General features: G+C 54.4%; 3 protein-coding genes across 3 annotated transcripts; 2 read left to right on the top strand and 1 right to left on the bottom strand.

The window, feature by feature from the left end:
• Positions 1-702: 702 nt before the first annotated feature.
• On the top strand, positions 703-1724 carry IWZ02DRAFT_509377 (uncharacterized protein; the record flags this gene model as incomplete). The annotated part of the gene is made up of 3 exons (XM_066770473.1): positions 703-709; positions 760-953; positions 1005-1724. The coding sequence occupies 3 exons, from the start codon at positions 703-705 to the stop codon at positions 1722-1724; spliced, it is 921 nt and encodes a 306-aa protein (XP_066618708.1).
• A 3474-nt stretch (positions 1725-5198) lies between these two features.
• Positions 5199-11021, bottom strand: IWZ02DRAFT_462524 (uncharacterized protein). Its single transcript, XM_066768283.1, has one exon. The coding sequence runs from the start codon at positions 10792-10794 to the stop codon at positions 5638-5640; it is 5157 nt and encodes a 1718-aa protein (XP_066618707.1). The 5' UTR covers positions 10795-11021; the 3' UTR covers positions 5199-5637.
• A 1013-nt stretch (positions 11022-12034) lies between these two features.
• On the top strand, positions 12035-16285 carry IWZ02DRAFT_95206 (uncharacterized protein). Its single transcript, XM_066771464.1, has 2 exons — positions 12035-12350; positions 12406-16285. The coding sequence occupies exons 1-2, from the start codon at positions 12193-12195 to the stop codon at positions 16169-16171; spliced, it is 3924 nt and encodes a 1307-aa protein (XP_066618706.1). The 5' UTR covers positions 12035-12192; the 3' UTR covers positions 16172-16285.
• Positions 16286-19246: the final 2961 nt, after the last annotated feature.

Below are 19246 nucleotides of genomic sequence, written 5' to 3'. Positions count from 1 at the left end.
GCAAAACGAAATCCGCTTTCTCTGAGCATATTGGCTTCCACGAAATCACAGCACCATCCCTTCCATTTGAATCTTCTCCTCATGACCCAGGGCTGTCAAGAACACCATACACTACCATTTATTGGCCCCCTGCAATCCCTCCTCAGCCATGCTGCTCGTAGCTTGTCCCAACACAAATGAACCCGCTTCTCTTTGGCATTCGCCGCTGCTTGCACGGCATTGGCGCAATCAACTGGAAACAGATTCGTGGAATAACTTTGATGCCGTGGATTGTGCTAAAATCGTCGCAAGCGGTTAGGCCAGCGGCGGGTACAAAAGAGGAGGACACAGCGTTGCAGAGAGGCGCTCGAATGACACTGGCATCAATGTCAATTGAAACGCAGGATTTGGAGAGCGGAGTAGAGAGGGATAGCGAGACGGTGGTAGCGGAGTTGGGAGAACCGCCCATTGATAGTATTCGAGTTCTCATGTGGGCGTGGAGTGCATTTTGGTGGAGGTGAAGCGGGAGATTGTCCTTGTTACTTCCTCTGTTGACCCAGATTTCCTGATTCGGCTTCGTGGAAGCGCCGTGCATATATCTTCTCGACCATCGTCGCGAGCTCCTCTTCTCTTCAACTCACACACCGACTTGACTCCTACCTTCCTCATCACCTCTCTTCGCATGCAGACTGGCTGTGCCGGCCTGCGTGTCCAGGACTCATCATGACTAGTACGTCTTCTCAATGCGTGAAGCAACTAAAACTAATCTGTTCGATTCAGGTCAAGCCAATCTGGATGTGGAAAAAACCCTGACAAAGGGTCTCAGCATGTATGCAACCGCTGGCTTCGTGATCCAGCAGCAGACGGACCTCACCATTTGCTGCAATGGTCGAAACTTCTACGTCCACAAAGTCATCCTCCGAGCACAGTCCGAATTCTTCGACAAGGCCTATAAGCCTGACTCTCCATTCGTGGTACGACCGCACCGGGAATTTCATTTGACGATGAGCTAAGATCGAATAAAGGAATCAAGAACCGGAATCATAACGCTCAACGACGAAGACCCAATCCTAGTGAATTTCATGCTTTCCTACTGCTACACTTGCGAGGCAAACATCGGACTACTCAAGCACCTGCCCGCGGGCAAAAAGGCGGCACCTGCTAGGTGCAAGTGGGCAGAAACAGAAACTTCTGAGAAGTTGATGCGTTGGGTCCTTGCGTATGCGCTTGCGGACAAGTACCGAGTCGTTGGGCTAAAGAAGGCTGCAAAGAAAGCCTTTCACTCGACTCTTGCGACCGTCTACTTTTCAGGTAGCCTCTCACCGGCATTTTTCACACGGCTCACCCACAAGATTTTCGAAACTACGCCAAGTACCGATGCAGGACTTCGCCGACTGGCCATCTCCTACGCTTCAAAGCATATTGACAGCCTCATGAGCCACGACAGTTTTGCGGAGAGCATGCAAAAGATTGACGGATTTTTCGTCGATTTGATGCGCTACAACGTCAATACCAGGAAGCGTGGACGCCGATGTGAGGTATGCCGACGCGACTGGAACGTGTCATTTGAAGATGAGCTTCAACAAGACAAATTCAAGTGCAGGAGGTGCCGCAATACCTTTACCATCGAGCAATGGAACCCGAAAGCTCCTCCCGAAAAATGGTATGACCTAGATGACATTCATTCAAGTGATGAAGAGGCCGAAAATGAAAGGCGGGCAACCAAAAGGAGGCGTGTCGAATGAGCGACACATCTACCAACCAGCATGATGGCCCATCCAATTCAATTCCGGGCAAAGAAAGCAGGATATCCAGATTATTCTCAAGCAAAAGTATCTTTTTCAAACTTACGGGATTTCCTTATATGGTACAGCATCATTTGCTCCGGACTAGTCACAAAGCGGGCAAGACAGCACGAGGTCAGACAGATCGACAAAACTTCGACATTGTTGAATGTGGGACGGAATTCATTTTCTTTGGACAAACTATGGAAGTTACTAACCACAGAGGGGTACGCATTCATGGAGGAGTAGACATTTGCTTGGCATGAGGCGTCAAGACGAGGGCAGTTTTTGGTGATCATTTGAATTTGGTGCTGCTGCATTTGAATTGCGACTTCGAAATACAGGATTGCGAAAGGGCCTGGAGGTTAGAATTACCCTTTCGATCTCACTGAAATTGCTCATTTTTAAATTGGTCCTATTTGCCTTTTTGACAATAAGTCGAATGTTCACCAAATACCTGCCAAGGTGTATGATGCCGGAAGGCCCAGGTTCCGGGATGAGATATTTCTAAATGTACAACACAGAACTGACATCCGAGGTAGCCAATCAACAAGCACACGCAGTCAGGAGAGGATGCTCCCTAACAGAGCCAAATCATGAAGCCACAGGCAAGTTCCACAGGAGCGGGACGACAACCGACTCCAATGCGACAGGGGAACAACGGGAATGATGTGACCGGCCGACTTGGCACCCAGGTACTGTATAGAAGTAGGCTATCGACATTCGGTTTCCATAGTCCCGTCTGTAAGCAGGATGCGAGTCGAATGCTGAGATAGAGTTCCCGCGCCACAGTTGAGCGGAGTTCGGAACTCTCTCCATCTGCGTGGGAAAACACCTCCGGTTACTCGGATGCGGATGCAATTCTCCGACCGAGAAGTACGACATCAAGAGAGCGAGGCTCAGACCCGGACGGCGATGGCAAGAGATGTTTGAAACAAAGTCAAGAGAAGATGCGAGAGCGGGAGAGCGGGAGAGCGGGAGAGCAGGGTTGTTGCGCGCTGTTTGCTGCTTTCTGCTTGCTCCAGAGCAGGCTTGGACGTTTGGACTGGTGGAATCTTCGACTGCTTCAGAATTGTTTCTTTGCTGCATTGCCCTCGCCACTCTCCGGCTTCATATTGGCGATATGTCGTTCGAATGGCTGGTGGCGCAGTGCCTGAGGTCGTTTCTTGGTGGAGCGCGAAGTGCGACTTCCTAAACCACATCCAGATTTCCTATTTGGGCTTGGTGCGCTGGCCGGCACATCCTTCTTCGCGACGCGTGGCCCACTCCTGTTCAACAATTTTCGCCTGCGACAGGCCGCCGACTCGACTTTACGACGCTCGAGAAGAGGACGCAAGTCCGCGTCGGGCCATTCTTCTCTTCACTGCCTTCGTTTCACTTGCGACCTCACGGACTTGACAATTCAGTGCAAAGGAGAAGCTTGGTGCAGTTTCTCGATTCTTTTCCAATGCCTGTGACCCAAAGTCACCATTCGAGGCGAGTCCCTTGTGATTTCTTCGAGAACTGAGGGCATGAGCATCTAGTATCTGGGAAGGAAGCAACAACCAACGTCATAGCTCTTGACGATGACGACAAAACAATGCTCCGCTTCTGCTACACAGGAAAAGTTGAGGCCGAAGGAGTTTGTTTTTGGGTTCGGCAGAGATACGGCAACGTCGACTTGGGTTTTGCAAAAGCGATCGGCGCTATGTACACGTATGCTACGGGAAGAAAATATCAATGCGATGGACTCAAGCGCCGGGCGGAATACTATTTCGACGTTACTTTGGAAAAAGAGGTGCTCAGGGACGGATTTTCTTGGCCCCTGTTTTCTGTCCTTCTCCAGACGGTGTACGAGACCACGCCAGACACCAGTCGCCCGTTACGCGAGATCATTCTGCACTACATGGCCAAACGCATCGACGACTTGACGAAGTGCAAACAATGCATGGCCATAATGGATAACGTTGACGGCTTTTGAGCCGATATCATCCAGTTCTGTGCATACACCAAGAGGAAAGAAAGTCAGTGTCCACATTGTGGAATCAAGAAAACTTTCGCATTCTCACACTGGGGATTACGTCGCCTTCCAGGGATCACCGGGGTTGGAAGCGTAACTTGCCACTCCTGCAAAGGTCAGAGCACGGTCGTGGAGTGGAACAGGCCATTGGATGAAGACAAGGACGATGAAGCTCAGCCGGATACACAACTCTCCGAAAAGCGCAAGCGCGACGACACTCAAACATATATCGAGAATGCGTCTTCTTCCGCCAAAAACGCCAAAATATATTGCATAAAAGAACTCTTGGTGTCGCCGGAGAGTTTTGACCTTGCTGAGCGTCATGGGACAGGAAGTATTGGAATTTCAGGCTGGGGTCACGGAACCGACACCCGCATCAGGTTGCTACGAGAAAGAGCAAGATTCGCTGGGGCTGTGACGAAATAGACATTGGTCAATGCAGTAGGCTTCTGTGCTGCTGGACGAAGGGGTAAAGACCTGGCTTTGCTCAACCTTGTTAGCGTGTCCGATTTCTGAAGGCTGCGCGAAAGGACGTCCAACGGTCGGCCCAACAGACTGGTAGAGAATTTGCTATTTGCTCTCTACTTTTCTCGTCCTCTGGGTCAACGAAGAGCGCGTACATCCAACTTTTGAATTTCGCTTCTGCTCACGACGAGATGGGCAGCCGTCGATGCATCGAAACTCTACCCGCTCACTTCATGCGTAAATTTCACCTTCTCCTTGTATACCCAAGATTCCGGCCATGGAGATTTCCAAACATCAATTTCAATATACTTATGTCGTCAAAGAGATCGGTTGACGCTCAGCAGAGTGGAGCGGGGTTGGAGGCGGGCGCGCCTTCCTCCTTACCACCTAGATTCCCTGATTTGGACTAGCGCTGCTAACACGCATCTCTTCCTAATGTAGTGCGCTGCTGCTCCACCTCTTTTTGTTTTCTACACCTCGTCCTCTCGATTGCGGTGCACTTTGACACACTCGTTTCTTCCTCACCTCACACCGTCGATGACAACCAACGGTCGATCAGCATCAAAGCTTGCTTTCATAATGGACGGCACTACGCGCGCAGGTACATTGTCTTGTCACTTCGGCGTGTATGAATGCTGACCAAGTACAACGAACTAGCTTTCAGATTTGTCGGAATTCGCGGACTACGGGATGGAGGAATTCGACGGGTGTTGGACAGTCGACACGGCGATGAAAGGGACAGAGTATATGGTAGCGCATATCGGATGTTATGGATTTGGTTCATTGGGGATATGCCGACGCTTTCTCCGTCAAGTGTTTGAAGGTTGTGAAAGGGTGGACGACTGACTGACTCACTTTGCTCCCCACCATGGCGGCCAGCAGGGCGCTGTCACTCACTTCACCATGCAGATTCGATGAGAAAGTTGGCGAATCAACAAATCACTTCGGCGATCCAGCTGAACAAGTAGACATATGGATGAATGAATGAAGCCTTTCTTTCTTTCTTCCCGCAAATAGGTAGGTAGGTAAGTAGGTAGGTAGGTATCGATTGATTGCTTGTCCTCCCTCCCCTTTCCTCCCCTCTACTTTTCCATCTATACTCCATCACTCCCTCACCCTGCTCAACAGACCAGGCCAAGCCAAGCCAGGCCGCAGCTACCTGTACCATCTCGACGACGACGACAACGACAAGCAATAGGTAATATGCCCGCTCAAGAAACGAAAACGAAAACGAAGACACAAGAAACGCAATCCGCCGAACCCGACCCAATTCGTACGACACCGCTCGCTTCGCACCAACCGGACGAACCTCTGCTTCTACCACCGTACCTCTTCCAACAACGAGACGACTTGGCTTCAGCCGCTACTGCATCCATCCATCCATCCTTACCTCCTTCGAATATCGCCAAGCTACCTCACCGCATCCGCATCCGCATCCACAGGCGACCCCCTCAACGCCACCGCACTGTCTCCACCCATCACCGCCGATGGCAGCAGCGGAGGTGCCCTCCTCTCTCCCAAATTATGCAAGCGCTCGCCGATGAGGTACACCTCATCCTTGATGCGGGCACGCCAGCGCTCCGTCGCACGCGCGAGAGCCCACAGACTCCACGCGACGGCCGCGATGGCGAGGCAGACGGGGTACACGGCGGTGACGAAGGAAACGGAGGACGAGTAGTCGAGCGCGGGGTGGTGGTGCATGTGGTGGTGGTGGTGGTGGTGGTGGTGGTGATGGGATTGAGTTTGATCGTTGGCGGACGCGTCGGCGGCAGACCTGGCGTCCAGCGGACTCTGGGGTGAGGAGGACGCGGATGGGGATCCTAGTGAAGTGCCGAAGAGGGCGGCGTGCGCGACGCGCGCGAAGCCGAGTGGAAGCAGCAGCGTTGCGGCGAAGAAGCAGGCGACGGGGACGACGAACGCGCGCGTGGCGAGCCGCGCGTCTGGGTGCGCGTAGCCGTTGCGTACGACGGCGCGAAGCGCGCGGGACACGAGCGAGTTGTGGTTCCAGAGAAGGAAGCGGCCGGCGATGCGTGCGTAGAGGAAGCCCAGCGACCAGTCCTGAATGATGTGCACCACGTGCGTCTCGCCGGGGCCGAGGTACGCGTGCAGGGGGATGAGGACGTAGAATTCTAGGAAGAGGGCAAAGAGCGCGGGAAGTAGGATGATGAGGGCGCCGTAGACATAGGCGATAGATGCAGCTTGCGCGACCAAGTGGCAGAAGACCGTAAGGGTGGTATAAGTTGTTGCAAAGGGATGGCGCAGAGATGCTTTGATGGATGAGAGCAGCGGTTGAAGATGGCACAGGCCATAGGCAATGCCCCCGAAGATGTAAATGCCAGTCGCGAACGCGTAAATGTCGTTTGTCCGAGTGCCAGCTGGGAGGACTGCCGCAAAGAGGCGGCGGCCAAAGAGCAGCGGGATCACGGTAACACCAACGCCAGTGAGTGCAGCAAAGAGCCAAATGGCCAAAACGAACAGGCAGATCCGAATGCGGAACCAAGGGGGAATGTAGACTGTTGTCGTAAAGGACGAATTCTTGTCGTGGATCCCTCCGTCGGTTTCATTGGCGCCGTCGACGCGATTGTCGAATACGTCAACCTCGACAAAGACTGACTGGCCACGGCGGATGCGGACTTGGTCTGACGCTGGGGCGCGCACGTACTTGCCGTCAAACATGAAATAGACCTCGGTGTTGCGGTCATCGGCGAGGAGGCGGCGGTCTTCGCCAATGACGGGCTGTGCCACATCTCCCTTTTGCCTCTTAAACCAAGCAGCCCAAGTTCGTCTGACGTGGTGGCCGCGTTCGTCCAGATTCTTTTCTCCAAAGAGGAAATCAGAAAGGCGAAGCGCTCGAGCACACTTCTTAAACCACCAGCTGTACATTTCGTGCAGAGCATCGCTGGGCTTGAGGAACTTTACAAGCAGTGGCGTGAGAAAGTTGAAGAAGAGGAGGTCGAGTGGAAACTCCATTGACGGGTCGTTGGTGGCCCAGTGGATGGGCAGGACGCCGTCAAAGCCGTAGTGCAGGGTCCACACGACGCCTCCCAAGCAGCAAATGACCAATGCCCCATAGACAAAGGCACTGAAAGCAATCTTGCGAAGCTGCCCAGTTACGCTGCGCTCGAGAACATCCCGAACAGGGTGGAACGTCGGGTCGTCCGGATCGCGTATGAAATACAAGACGCCGGTGCGCATGATCTTGCGGCACATGGAAACGAAGAGGGCAAAGTGGAACATGTAGCACGTTCCGACGAACCAGTGGACGAACCCAGCCGTCCATGGAGAGTTGTGGGCATATGCGAGTCGAGTTGCTACCGTAGTGTCCTCGAAAAGCGGAAGCAAGGCAAAGTCGAGAAGGACTCCACAGTAAAGCGGGAACGCCAGCATCTCAATGCTAATGATGAGGATGACTTTGAGAACTCCGCCAGCCTGCTGCAGGACGTCTGAAATGATGCCTTCGACCCTGCGCCCATTCTGAGAGCTGGTGAAGGGCGTGCCCCTCTTCAAGTACAAAGCTCCAGCAACGGCGAAGAAGACGTAACCTGCAACGATCGCAATGACACGATCCCAAGCGGTCCAGTACTCGAAGGCAGGGTCCACGGGAATCGCCGTGCTGTTGCCGAGTTCGAGCGTCACAGATAGGCCTTTGGTGGTCGAAATGGTCGGAAGAGCCGCACGAAGGTTGTCGAGGGCGTTAGCGCATGCAGTGGTACACAGATCGACGACGTGGTTGATGGTCGGCATGATTGAGGCCGGATCGATTGCAGCCACCTTGCCAAAAATGTATGCGCCCAAGTCCCACAGGAATGACATCCAATCGGCAAGCTCCCGCTGAAGTGAGCGCAAAGCGGCGTGGGAATTAGCCGAGAGGTGGAGGTAGTCTGAATTCATGCTCGTGCTCGCCATGAGGAATACCTTGGAGATGCGTTCGATGGCTGATTCGGCGATTGTACGTGTCGTTGATGCCGCAGAGTCAATGGCTTCGTACGAACTCATCATGGGCAAAACCAGCCGGAGCAGAGCAATGGACCAGTAAACCAACGCAGCACCAAGGAACAGCGTCGAGTCGACAATCAGATCTGCTGCGGCGGACAGCAAGCGAAGCGGGACCTTCAAAAAGAGCCAAACTGGCCGACCGAGTGAAAGCAAGACGACCTTGCCCCAAAGGTAGGGAACCCAAACAGCCACAGCAACGGTAGCCGAGATGAGGACAGCGCTGAAGAGGGCGTTTTGAAAAAGACCGGCGATCGGGCCCTGCATACCAATCAATTCCATGATGCCCTCTAGATCTTCGGCATCTTCAATGGCATCCTGCTCGGCGTTGATGTCGATACCAGCCTGCGCAGCGGCTGCCGCGACTTGCGGGTCTTGTGCTGGAGCGTCCAAGACATCCTCGATGCCAGCATTGCGCTGCACAAATGGATCTTCATCAGCAATGTTTTGGACAATATGCTCCTCGTTTCCAACAGCGTGGACCAAATCGTCGCCAATGGCAGGAGGGATATCACCCCATAGCCAGTCGTAAATTCGTTCCCAAATTGATTCTCCCAAGGCTGGTTGCGCGGGTTGCGCAGGTGCGCTTGAAGGCTGTCCTTCGCCCGGTCGAGGTTCATTTCCAGGGGCTATTGTTGGAGAACTCTCTGCAGAAGACGCGTGAATGTTATCATCAACCTCAGGTGAGCGTGAGGGGCCTGATTCGGGCTCTGCTGGTCCTGCAGAGTGGTGCCTCTCAATGGCAAGGCCCCATGCAGCGCGTTCGTGTGCACGACTTGATTCATGCAGACTGGACGTCCCTGCATCGTTCTGGATAGCCAGAGGCGATGCGTTGGATGCAGAGCCTCCAGCCTCATTTTCATGAGGCTTGAAAACTTGTTGCCAACTCCCGTCACTATTTTCGCTGTGGGCCTCGGCGCTTGGCTCTGGAGATGGTTCAACTGGGGACCTTGGCATGGATGGATCAGTTCTGGCGCCTTCCTCAAGCTCCCGACGTATTTGTGCGGCCAAAAGGGATTTGCCACGTCCAGGCATATTGGGCCGTTGTTTTGTAGACGGACCTTCGGAAGACGTTGCCGCGTCGTCGAGCCGTTCGCCAAGGGGGCCGTAGTAGTGATCGATTGGCAGGTACCCCACACCGTCCAACCATTCCGAGACTTCGTCGGCCAGTCTCTCCCTTTGTTCCGAATCTCGAGACATTTCCTGGATAGATTCACTCATGTGATGAATCCACATACCCAGCTCTGCTCCCATGACCCTTTGCGCAAGAGGGTCCATGGCATTGATTAGATCGTTTGCTTTTTCAAACTTGCGCCGCGCAATAGCATCGCGAACCTGGGCATCTGGAATGCGGTACAAATTCTCCCGAACAATCGGCGGCGCTGGTGGAAGTGGCTCGTCATCCTCATCGTCAGAGGAATCTGCGGCAAAGTCAAAGCGAAAGGGATTCCTGGCCTGGCCATCGAGATCAGCATCATCCGCAGCGCCGTGGAGAGGCTCGTCTTGGGCGTGATCGTCGTGGTCATGTTGGTGAATATCATCTTCGACAGGCTCCTCCGGCTCGTTTATGATGGGAAGCTCGACCGGGGCTGGCGGGTTGACCTGGGGTTGGATGTCGGCTAGGTTCATGACTGGTTGCTGCTGCACAACCCATTCCCGAATGAGGAAAATCAGAATGAATGCAATGACAACGACCACGGTAATGATTTGGCCTTCTATGACGTCCAAGATGAGCCGATTTACCGAGGGACGAGCAGTAAGAGACTTGAAGAAGGAGACGTTGGAGAGGAGTGATGATTGGCGATGGGTGATCATAATGGCCGTGGCGTTCTCGGTAGCATTAGTTAAAGACATATTGAGCAATTCTGTGTGAAGGGGACCAAAACCAAAAAGGAATTTCTTAAAAAGGGTATATGCGGTAGGTTCGCCGGCGCTCATGTTCAAGGTCTGTGAAACGGGGGAGAGGATAGCGGGCAGCGCGGACACTGCGCTCGCATTGGCAGCAGCAGAAGCGCTGAGATTCGCTGCGCCAGGATCAGCGCCATCGAATGAAGCGATGCGTTGCCTGTGGATGTTGGCGACGAGGTGCAAGTCTCCTGCGAAGCCTCCATCGCCGCACCAGAACAAGGCCCTCCATATGACGCGCATGCACCAGGGCAGCCAGACAAGCCAGACAGATCCCACCAGCAGGCCTCGTGCCCAGGTCAACAAGTGGCGCAAGACGTGTACAACGGCTCTGCGCAAGAAGACGCCAGTGGGAAGCTGGGTAGGCATCTGAGGGTGGTAGAGTTTGGTGAAGCGAAAGGGCGTCTTGCACAACTCGCAGTGCTTCTTTTGCGAGTGCGATAGCCACTCCATTAGGCAATCTTGGTGGACGAATTTGATGCTGCCGCTACACTTGCAGGGGTAGAACAAAGGTTCTTCCCGGGTGCCCTCTCCTCGACATATTCTGCAAGTATCTGGTTCGTCGGCGGCTTTCTCTGATGAGGCGGGGCCAGGATCGTAATCGGGGTCGTTCATGATGTCGGGAAGCGTAGGCCTCCGAGAAGCCAGCGAAGGATGTGCGGAGGCCATGGTGGAGATGGAGACAGCGGAGCGCAAGAACAGGTGGTTCTTGGGTCGTCGGCCGACGGGGGCAAATTAAGAGTTGTGAGGCTCAAAGCCGGTGTTTGTCAAGGTTCAAGGAAACATGTCCAGCGGGATGGCGAGGAAGGGCTTTGAGGACAGCGAGGGGCCGCAAGGATGGAAGAGAAGGGTGTTGATGGTGGAAAGCGGGCGGTAAACAAAGGGAGGGAGGGAGGGAGGGAGGGAGGGTTTTGCACGGTGAGAAGAAGGTTTCGAGTGGACTCGTACGGTGGTAGTGAGGGACCGATGGATGTGACGCAGGACCGAGGCAGTCACGTGAGGGTCCAAGGGTCCTGCCGTGGCACCTCTTATCTTAGGCCCTCAGACGCTTACCCTTTTAGGTTTGGCGCTGGGATTTTGATAGAGCGCACCTAAGGGTGAGCGTCTGAGAACATCTTGTATAAAAAAACGCGATTTTAGGCTTAACTTATTCAGTCTTTTGAAAATCACGCACCACTAAGGTGTTTTCACACACTTTAACCAATTAAAAAAAGTAGTATTTACTTACTAGATTCAGGTTTTAGATAGACTTTGTAAAAAACAACAGTATTCAGTGTGTAAACTGAGGGTAAGCGCGATTTTAAAAGTCCTTATTTTTAGGTGAGGGAATCAGGTGTGTTTTTTGGCCGTAAAATTCAGGATAAATAGGGCCTTAGTCTGAATTTTCTTGGCATTTATGTGTTTTACTTTGATTGCGCTATTTAATGCACTGATTTTGAATTTATTTAGGCGTGGATTCATGGAGATATGGTGGGTGGAAAACAAGAGCACTTTCTCCTAAGCGAGTTCAAGATGTTCTCAGACCCTCTTCGAGGCTGCTCCGCCTAAACCTCGGCAAAGAGGATCCGAGGACCCAGCCCAGGTCCGACGGAAGGAACCACTCCGTTTCCCTGACTGACTCAGCTTCCACTGCAAACACGCTGCGCCGGAATAAGCTGCGACGGTCAAAAAGGGACATTCCCGTCATCTCTTTGGCTTCGATTCCAAGTCTGCACCGCAGCGCAGCGCAGCGCAACGCGACTGGACTTTGACGACGGCCTGACCTGCCGACCAGAGGTGCAGCCTATGACGTGACTGGCTTGGCCCTTTGGACTGTGGGCAGGACGGAGCTGGAGCTTGATTCCCTGCCAGCCTGCATCAATTGCACCACCAAGATTCCAACTCCAACCAACAAAACCCGCTGCTCAATCCGCCCGCTCTGCCTTCGTCTTGTTCCTCCACCGCGTCCTCTCGTCTTGCCGCAAGTCTCGACCCATCAACATACCTATACCCGCATTTGTCCACGCTCGCACTGCTGCACGGACGGACGGCGTCGATCGCACGCGCCTCCACAACTTCACGCCCACCATGGTTGTGCCGCCTGACGGCCAAGCAAAAGCGCCACAACCTCCCTCCGAGGCAAACGGCAACATTGATTCCAGCATGAATGGCAACGTCCACCGCTCCCTCCGCTCCAATTCCCACCGCAGAAGCTGGTCTGCCTGGCTGTTCAGCAATGCCCTTCGGTAAGCGCCCATGAGCCCACACCGCGACAGAATTTTGAATTGACCCGACAACCAGACTGGCATTGTGGTACACCCTCGTGACCACCCTCTTTCGCTGTCCCAGGTCTCTCCACGACCTGGACGAGTCTTCGCCGAGGATCTGCAAGCCGTATCTGCACACCTACTCCCATCTCGAGCCTTACGTCACCCCGTATTACAACTCCTACCTCGCGCCCTATGCCGAAAAGGCACAACCCTACGTCGATCGCTTCAACGATCAGGTCTACGCTCCATCCGCCGAATTCACCAAACGCACATATGATTTCTACGGTGCTCCTCGTGTGGCATATGCCCGAGACTACGCTCTCTCAGAATGGGAGCGCACGGTTAAGCCCCAGATAGACGTGGTCCAGGAAAAAGTCAAGGCTCAGTACGACGCCAACCTTGCACCCCACGTTGAGCAACTGTCAAGCGTCATACTTCCCTACTATACTCAGGCGATCTCGGCCGCCGAAGACGCGTACAAGAACAAGGTCTTGCCTGCCTACCAGGTGGTCCTTCCACACGCGCAAAATGCCTACGATCAGGGTCGGTACTACACAGTGGACGTTGGCTATCCATACGCCCGCTGGGGCGTGACCTCCGCATGGTCCTTTTTGCTTCGGCAAGTTTGGCCCCAGGTTCGCATCCTTTACGGCGACAACGTCGAGCCGCAGTTGATGAGAATCAGCGAGAGGCTTGGCCGCTACAAGGACAGTAAGAAGCTTGAAGCCGCCGTCGAGGCCGTCGATGCTGCCTCGTCTGCATCGTCTGCCGCCTCTAGCCTTTCGTTGTCCTCTTCCATCGCCGCCACGGAGACCCCGTCCGCTTCCACGTCCACCAGCAGCTCTGCCACACCCGCCAAGGCCAGCGACGTTGACGTGCGCGAAAAGGTCGAGAGTGACCTCAAGACTTGGCAGGAAAAGTTTACAAAAGCCGCCAACAAGGGATCGGAAGATCTTTCGGAGCGCGTCAAAGAGATCACAGACCACCAGATCCAGAGCCAGGCTCACGGTGTTGGCCAAGCATTGATAACGCAATTGGAAGAGACAATTGCCTCCAAGTTTGCCAACATCAAGTCTAAGGTCAACAGCGTTGTCGAGAAATTGCCTGAACAGCCCACAGAGGAGGACATTGAGGAGGCTCAAGGAAATGTTCTCTCCGTCATTCGCTCTTCGGGACAGGCCGTCAAAGAAAAGGCTCAAGCTGTCAGGACCTGGAAGCAAAAGTATGACAATGAGACTCAATCTCTCGTCAACGCCGCCGCCGACTCAACTCTCGAAGTTGTGGACAACATTCGCGATCTCGGCCTGCAAGAGATTGGAATGCGCTGGGCATGGATGGACGGCGTCACCTACAAGGACTGGGCCAAGTACAATGCTTTGAAAAAGACGTTTGACGAGTGGCGCAAGCAAGTCGTTGGTGTGGCCTCGGAGCACAAAGGGCTGATTGCTGCCAAGAGAGCAGGCGAAGACGTCGAAGGCCAGGCCATGGATCTTGCTGAACAAGCTGCTAAAGAGCTGGTCCGTCTGAGGGAAGTCTCCAAGTATAAGCTCTACACCCAAGACACTTCCGATGACTTTTCCTCCAAGGTCATCCCAGCCTCCGCCGTTGCAGCCGTTCGCAAGGCCAAGGAGGCTGCACAGGAGGTAATCAACGACGCCAGCGAAGCTGTCCTCGGTGCTTCTCATGAGACTTCCGAGTCCATCATCTCCAAGGCCTCCGAGAGTGCTGAAAGCGCTACCGCTGCTGCCAAGAAGCAGGTGGACGGGGCAAAGGCGCACGCCAGTGCATCTGTCTACGGCACTACGCCCAACGTCGCAGAACGGGTTGCTACCAAGGCCTCTGAAGCTGTCTATGGCTCCCAGGGCACTATGGAAAGCGTTTCGTCTGCGGCCAGCTCTCAAGCCTCCGAGGCCTACGGCAAAGCCGCCGATGGGGCGCAGACTGTCCTTTCTGCCGCCGCCTACAAGAAAGACCAAGCCAAAGAGTCGATTATTGGTACTCCTGAACCCGAAGCTGATGTCGACGCTCTCATCTCCAGCGCGAGCGAGATTATCCTTGGTACCGACACTCCTGCCCACGAGTCTGTCGCTTCAAAGGTCAGCGAGGCCGTCTTGGGCAGCGAGACACCAGCCTACGAGTCTGTCGCTACTAAAGTCGGCGAGGCTGTCATGGGCTCGGAGACGCCAGCCTATGAATCTGTCGTTACCAAGGCAAGCGAGACTGTCTTTGGCTCAGAGACACCAGTCTACGAGTCTTTTGCTTCCAAAGCTAGCCAGGTTGTTCATGGGGAGGAGGCCGCTCAGAAGCCCCTTGGTCAAGCCACTGAGTCTGTGAAAAAGGTCTGGGGTGGCGCAGCCGCTCAAGCCATTCCAGAAGCAAAGCAGGTCGTTTTTGAAGACGAAATCGACGATTCTAATGAGCCCACTGCCGTCGTCGATGCTCTGCAGTCCATTTCCGCCGTTGCTTCTTCTCGCCTGAGCGAGGGCTTGAGTTTTGCGTCTCAGCAGTACGCAAACGCAAAGAATGCCGTTGGCACAACGCCCACCCCCGTCTCCCAGCGGTACATGGCTGAAGCCCAGCGCCGCTACTACGAGGGCATTGGCCTCGCTCACGCGCGATACTCGGAATTTGTCGATGCCGCCTCGACTGCAGTATACGGCACTCAAACACCTGCGTACGAGAACTACATGTCGGCAGCACAGAGCAAGTACTCTGACGCCGTTGTCGCTGCTTCGAGCCATTTCACCGACGTGCTCGCATCAGCTAGCTCAGTCGCCGGACACATCAGCCAGTCTCCCGCCGAAAGCGTCCTCTCTGCTGCTTCCTCCAAGTATGATGCCGCCCTTTCCGTGGCGTCTGAATCCCTCTCTGCGGCGTCTGCTCAGGCAAGCTCAGCAGTCTATGGCACCTCTGCTGGCGTAGTCGAGTCGGTTGCTTCCCAAGCATCACAGAACTGGGCTGCTCTTGTTTCTAGCGCTTCGATGCAAGTCTATGGTCAACCTACGCCTTGGTACTCATCCGTCTACCTGGATGCGTCCTCCCACGCAGCGCAGGCCACAGAGATTGCTGCTTCCCAGTATGCCGCTGTTCACGACCTCGTTTCAGAGCTCGTGGTTGGCAAGGAGCCTTCCTTCACTGAAAGTGTCCTCTCCCGACTGCAATCAGCATACGCCACTGCCATCCCCGCCGCCGGCTCCGCCGCGTCATCCTATGCATCCGAAGCCTACGACTCGGCTTCATCCATCGTCTCTGCCGCCGCCGACTTTGCGACTTTCACCCCTCCCGCCTCGCTTGAGTCCATCCTCGAAGCTGCCAACGCCCAGCTCAACGCCGCCGTCGAAGCAGCCAGCATCCAGGTCTATGGTACGCCCAAGGGTGCCTTTGAGCAAGCATCTGAAGTCGCCAGCTCCGCATTTAGCTCCGCCTCTGCCCGCGCGTCCGAGGCCGTCTATGGCACCCCGCCCGACTACGCAGAGCAGGCCCAACTCAGCCTCCTAGCTGTAGCCTCAGCCGCTCAAGCCCAGCTGTCCGATGCCATCTACGGCGCAACGCCTACTTCGACGGGCGCCGGCGCAGCGGCGAGCATGGAGAGCGCATACGAAGCCGCGAGCGAGGCGCTGGCTAGCGCATCGAGCCGGCTGGCCGTGGCAGTCGAGAGCGCCAGGGCGCGTGTCGGAGAGGCGGCTACTTCCGACACCAAGGCATCAGAGAAGGATGCCGAGGGCGTGGTCGACAGTGTCAAGGAGAAGGTCGAGGAAGTCAAGGAAAAAGTCAAGAGTATCAAGGATGAGCTTTGAGTGCATGGAGGATATCGAATCTGACGCCTCGAACGAACTGAAGCGGGTGCTCGGTGCGGCGCGGCGCGCGTGGTTGGATGCATGACCAAAGGCGGATTCCACGTGTGCCTGAGACACCTTGACCAAAGGATGCCGGAGGATAAGCGTCCCAAGCGCCGGAATACAAAGGAAAGGAGGATCTAGCCGTGGGCCTGAAAGGCAGAACAGGAGGAAGGTCAGGAAGCGGTGATGGTGGTTGACGGAATGGTACGACACGACATGACGGATGGATCTCGCACACTTTTCTCCTTCTCTTTTCTTTCTTCTAGCTCATCTAATCTTCTAACCGATTTCTCTTCTTGCTCGCAAATCCTTCCTCCCCCTCCCCCCCCCCCTCTCTCTCTGAATTCTGTACGCGAACGTCTTTCCGCCCACTAATGTCAACGTTTCCCGTTTCCGTTTTTCTGTCCCCCCTTCTCTATCTTTGTACCACGCACGTACATGATTACGCACACGCATATGTACGTATGTTTCAAATGAGCCGAGCCGAGCTGGGGCTGAGCGATTGAGCGAGCGGGCGAGCGGGCGGGGGCGGGCCGGCCGGCCGGACAAAGGATCAAGGGTTTGCAAGCTTGCTTCCGTTGTTGTATTTGTGTACGTATTTAGCTATCTGAATGATGAATTTCATGACGAGACGACGACAGAGGGTGGATGGGTTGGAGCAATGAGGATATGGTTGTGGAGAAAGTTGAAAGGAGGAGGGAGGATGAGGAGGCAGTTGTCAGTAGTGGGTAGTGCGTGGGTGCAAGCGGGTTGTAATGCAAATGGAAGGGAGTGATGAGCAGTAGAGCAGAGCAGAGCGCGCTTTTTTGTAGGTATGTGGGTAGCCATGGATACACACATATAGATGGCTGTTCGAGTGCATGAAATTGACTTACTTACCAGTTGGCTGCCTACCCACCGTCCATCAGTCGTCCTGCCATTGCTGTCACTTCCATTGTTACTAAATGAAGAGGCAGAGAGGGAGGAGATGATGTTCAAGAACCTTTCATTGCTTTTTGCTCCCCTGCGGCCGCTGACTGCTCGCGGTTTTGGATGTCGTCGTGCGCATCTCAATGAGCAGTCCTGTCCTCTTTCCGCTTTCCGGCTGGCAGCTTGCGCATTGCATCGCCTTCGCCGCCTTTTTTGCCAAAGTCCAATCGGGCGGTCCATCACGCACTCGAGTCCAGTCCATTCAAGTCGTCCATTCAAGTCACCCATTCAAGTCGTCCACTCACCTTCCACTTCCACCGTCGTCAACCAGATCCAGTCACTTCTCCAGCATTTCCCTTCTCGTCGAGAGATGATGCAGCCTAGGTTCGTTGATTCCAGGCCCTTCCCGGTTGTGAGGTCATCCAATTCGCCCATTCACCTTCCATTCTCGTCGACCACATTCTGTCTTTTCTCCACTTGTTTCCTCCTCCTCATTGAGCAATGAAGCTTCCGATCTTTGGTGATTCGTTGCTGACAAGCTCTCCTAAGCCCTCACGTAAACCTGAAGAGCAGTCAGCTTTGATCGATTCGGCAAGGCAAGGAGGTGACGTGCCATCCTCGTCAGAGTCCACGGTGCAAGCAAGTCAACGACTTGCGGACTGCAGCGAGAGGGTTCGATCACCACAGCTGGGGCAGTGAAAGTCGTCCCGTCCTTCGAAAGAGAGATCCATGAACAAGTGGTCGTGGTGACTGTCGCAGCCGCATCTGGAGACGGCGCTGATGCCGTTGAGCTCGTCCCGGTACGACGTCGTGAGGTCCATACCGCATTGCCCGTTTCCCTTTCTTTCATCACGTCCTCGAACCCCGGGGGTATTGATGGCCTCGTTGATTCGCGTTTTCGCGATCTCGACGGCGGCGTCGCGCGAGCCCCTGTCGGTCGTGACCGTGGTGTTGTGTTGCACATCTCGTCAACCAGCCCTGGGAAGTCCATTCGAGCCAAGGTGCAAGTCCATTGCACGGACTCAGTGAAGCGCTCGCTGCCTGGCCGATTCCTTGGGATCGAGTGCGCGATTTTCTTCTGCGGTCTCGTAAACCTTCGCGTGGAAGAGCGGACGCCTTGCGTTGTCGATATATGCAAGGTTACCCTCCCTAAGCCGTAGCACCGCTCGAGAAAAGCACCGACAAAATGCGGATCTTCTTCTGGAAATGTGATGATTCCTGTTTGTGCCTCCTGTCACTGCAAGCCAGTAGAAGCTTTCGCGAGCCTCACGGCTTTCCGGAACATTCACTGTCTCTGAAGTTGTTGACTGGGCCCAGCATGCATGTTGCTGACGTACACGCTCTTGAGAGTAAGAATGATCTTATGTCCCCTGTACATGTGCCCGTTGCGACAATGGATCTCGCAATCGGAATGAAGTAGATTGTCAAAGTATCTTGCAAATCGTCAGGGAAAACCTCGATTGACATTGATCGATTACACTCACGTACGTACGACCGAGAGCCTGATGAACGGCGAGCACGGCCTGAGCTGCATGGTCCGCCATGTTGATCGAGCAAGTATTTCGTATACAAGCAGAAGGACGACGGTGCGTTGGGGACGCTCAAACCAGTAACGAAGTCGACGATGTTGCTCCATCAGGCAAAGATTGGACTTCGCGTCGAATCACCGGCCAATCCCATTTCCAAGACTTCCTCCACCATGATTATTTGAAAATAACACCATCCGGAAACATCCCGCGCCCGCTTCTGCTTCGCTGTTTAGCCCAGGGCAATTCTGCTCGTCTCAAGAATTTCTCCCCTATTGCTAGCCGGCCTCGTGTCGATTCTCTGACTTGGTTGACATTTCCAGAGTGAACGAGCAAGATTTCGTTGATGCGATGCGATGCCTGTAGTCCCGCCTACCTTTTCCGGGGCAGATCCTGTTGACGGAGCTGGACTGAGGCTAAGCACCTACATGTAAGGTAGGTACATGTAGGGTGCTGTGACCCGACTGCTCACCAATGACGTCACTCTTCCCGCGGCGCACATGCAGACCGCATCCATGTCAACACCACGGCATTTTTCCCACATAGTCCGACATTTCACTAGGTTCACGCAAGATGTGACACGTGAGACTTACTATCC

Source organism: Phyllosticta citriasiana (genome assembly GCF_038021145.1).
Source record: "Phyllosticta citriasiana strain CBS 120426 chromosome Unknown IWZ02scaffold_16, whole genome shotgun sequence".
Lineage (NCBI taxonomy): Eukaryota > Fungi > Ascomycota > Dothideomycetes > Botryosphaeriales > Phyllostictaceae > Phyllosticta > Phyllosticta citriasiana.
This window is presented reverse-complemented; position numbering and strand designations above follow the sequence as displayed.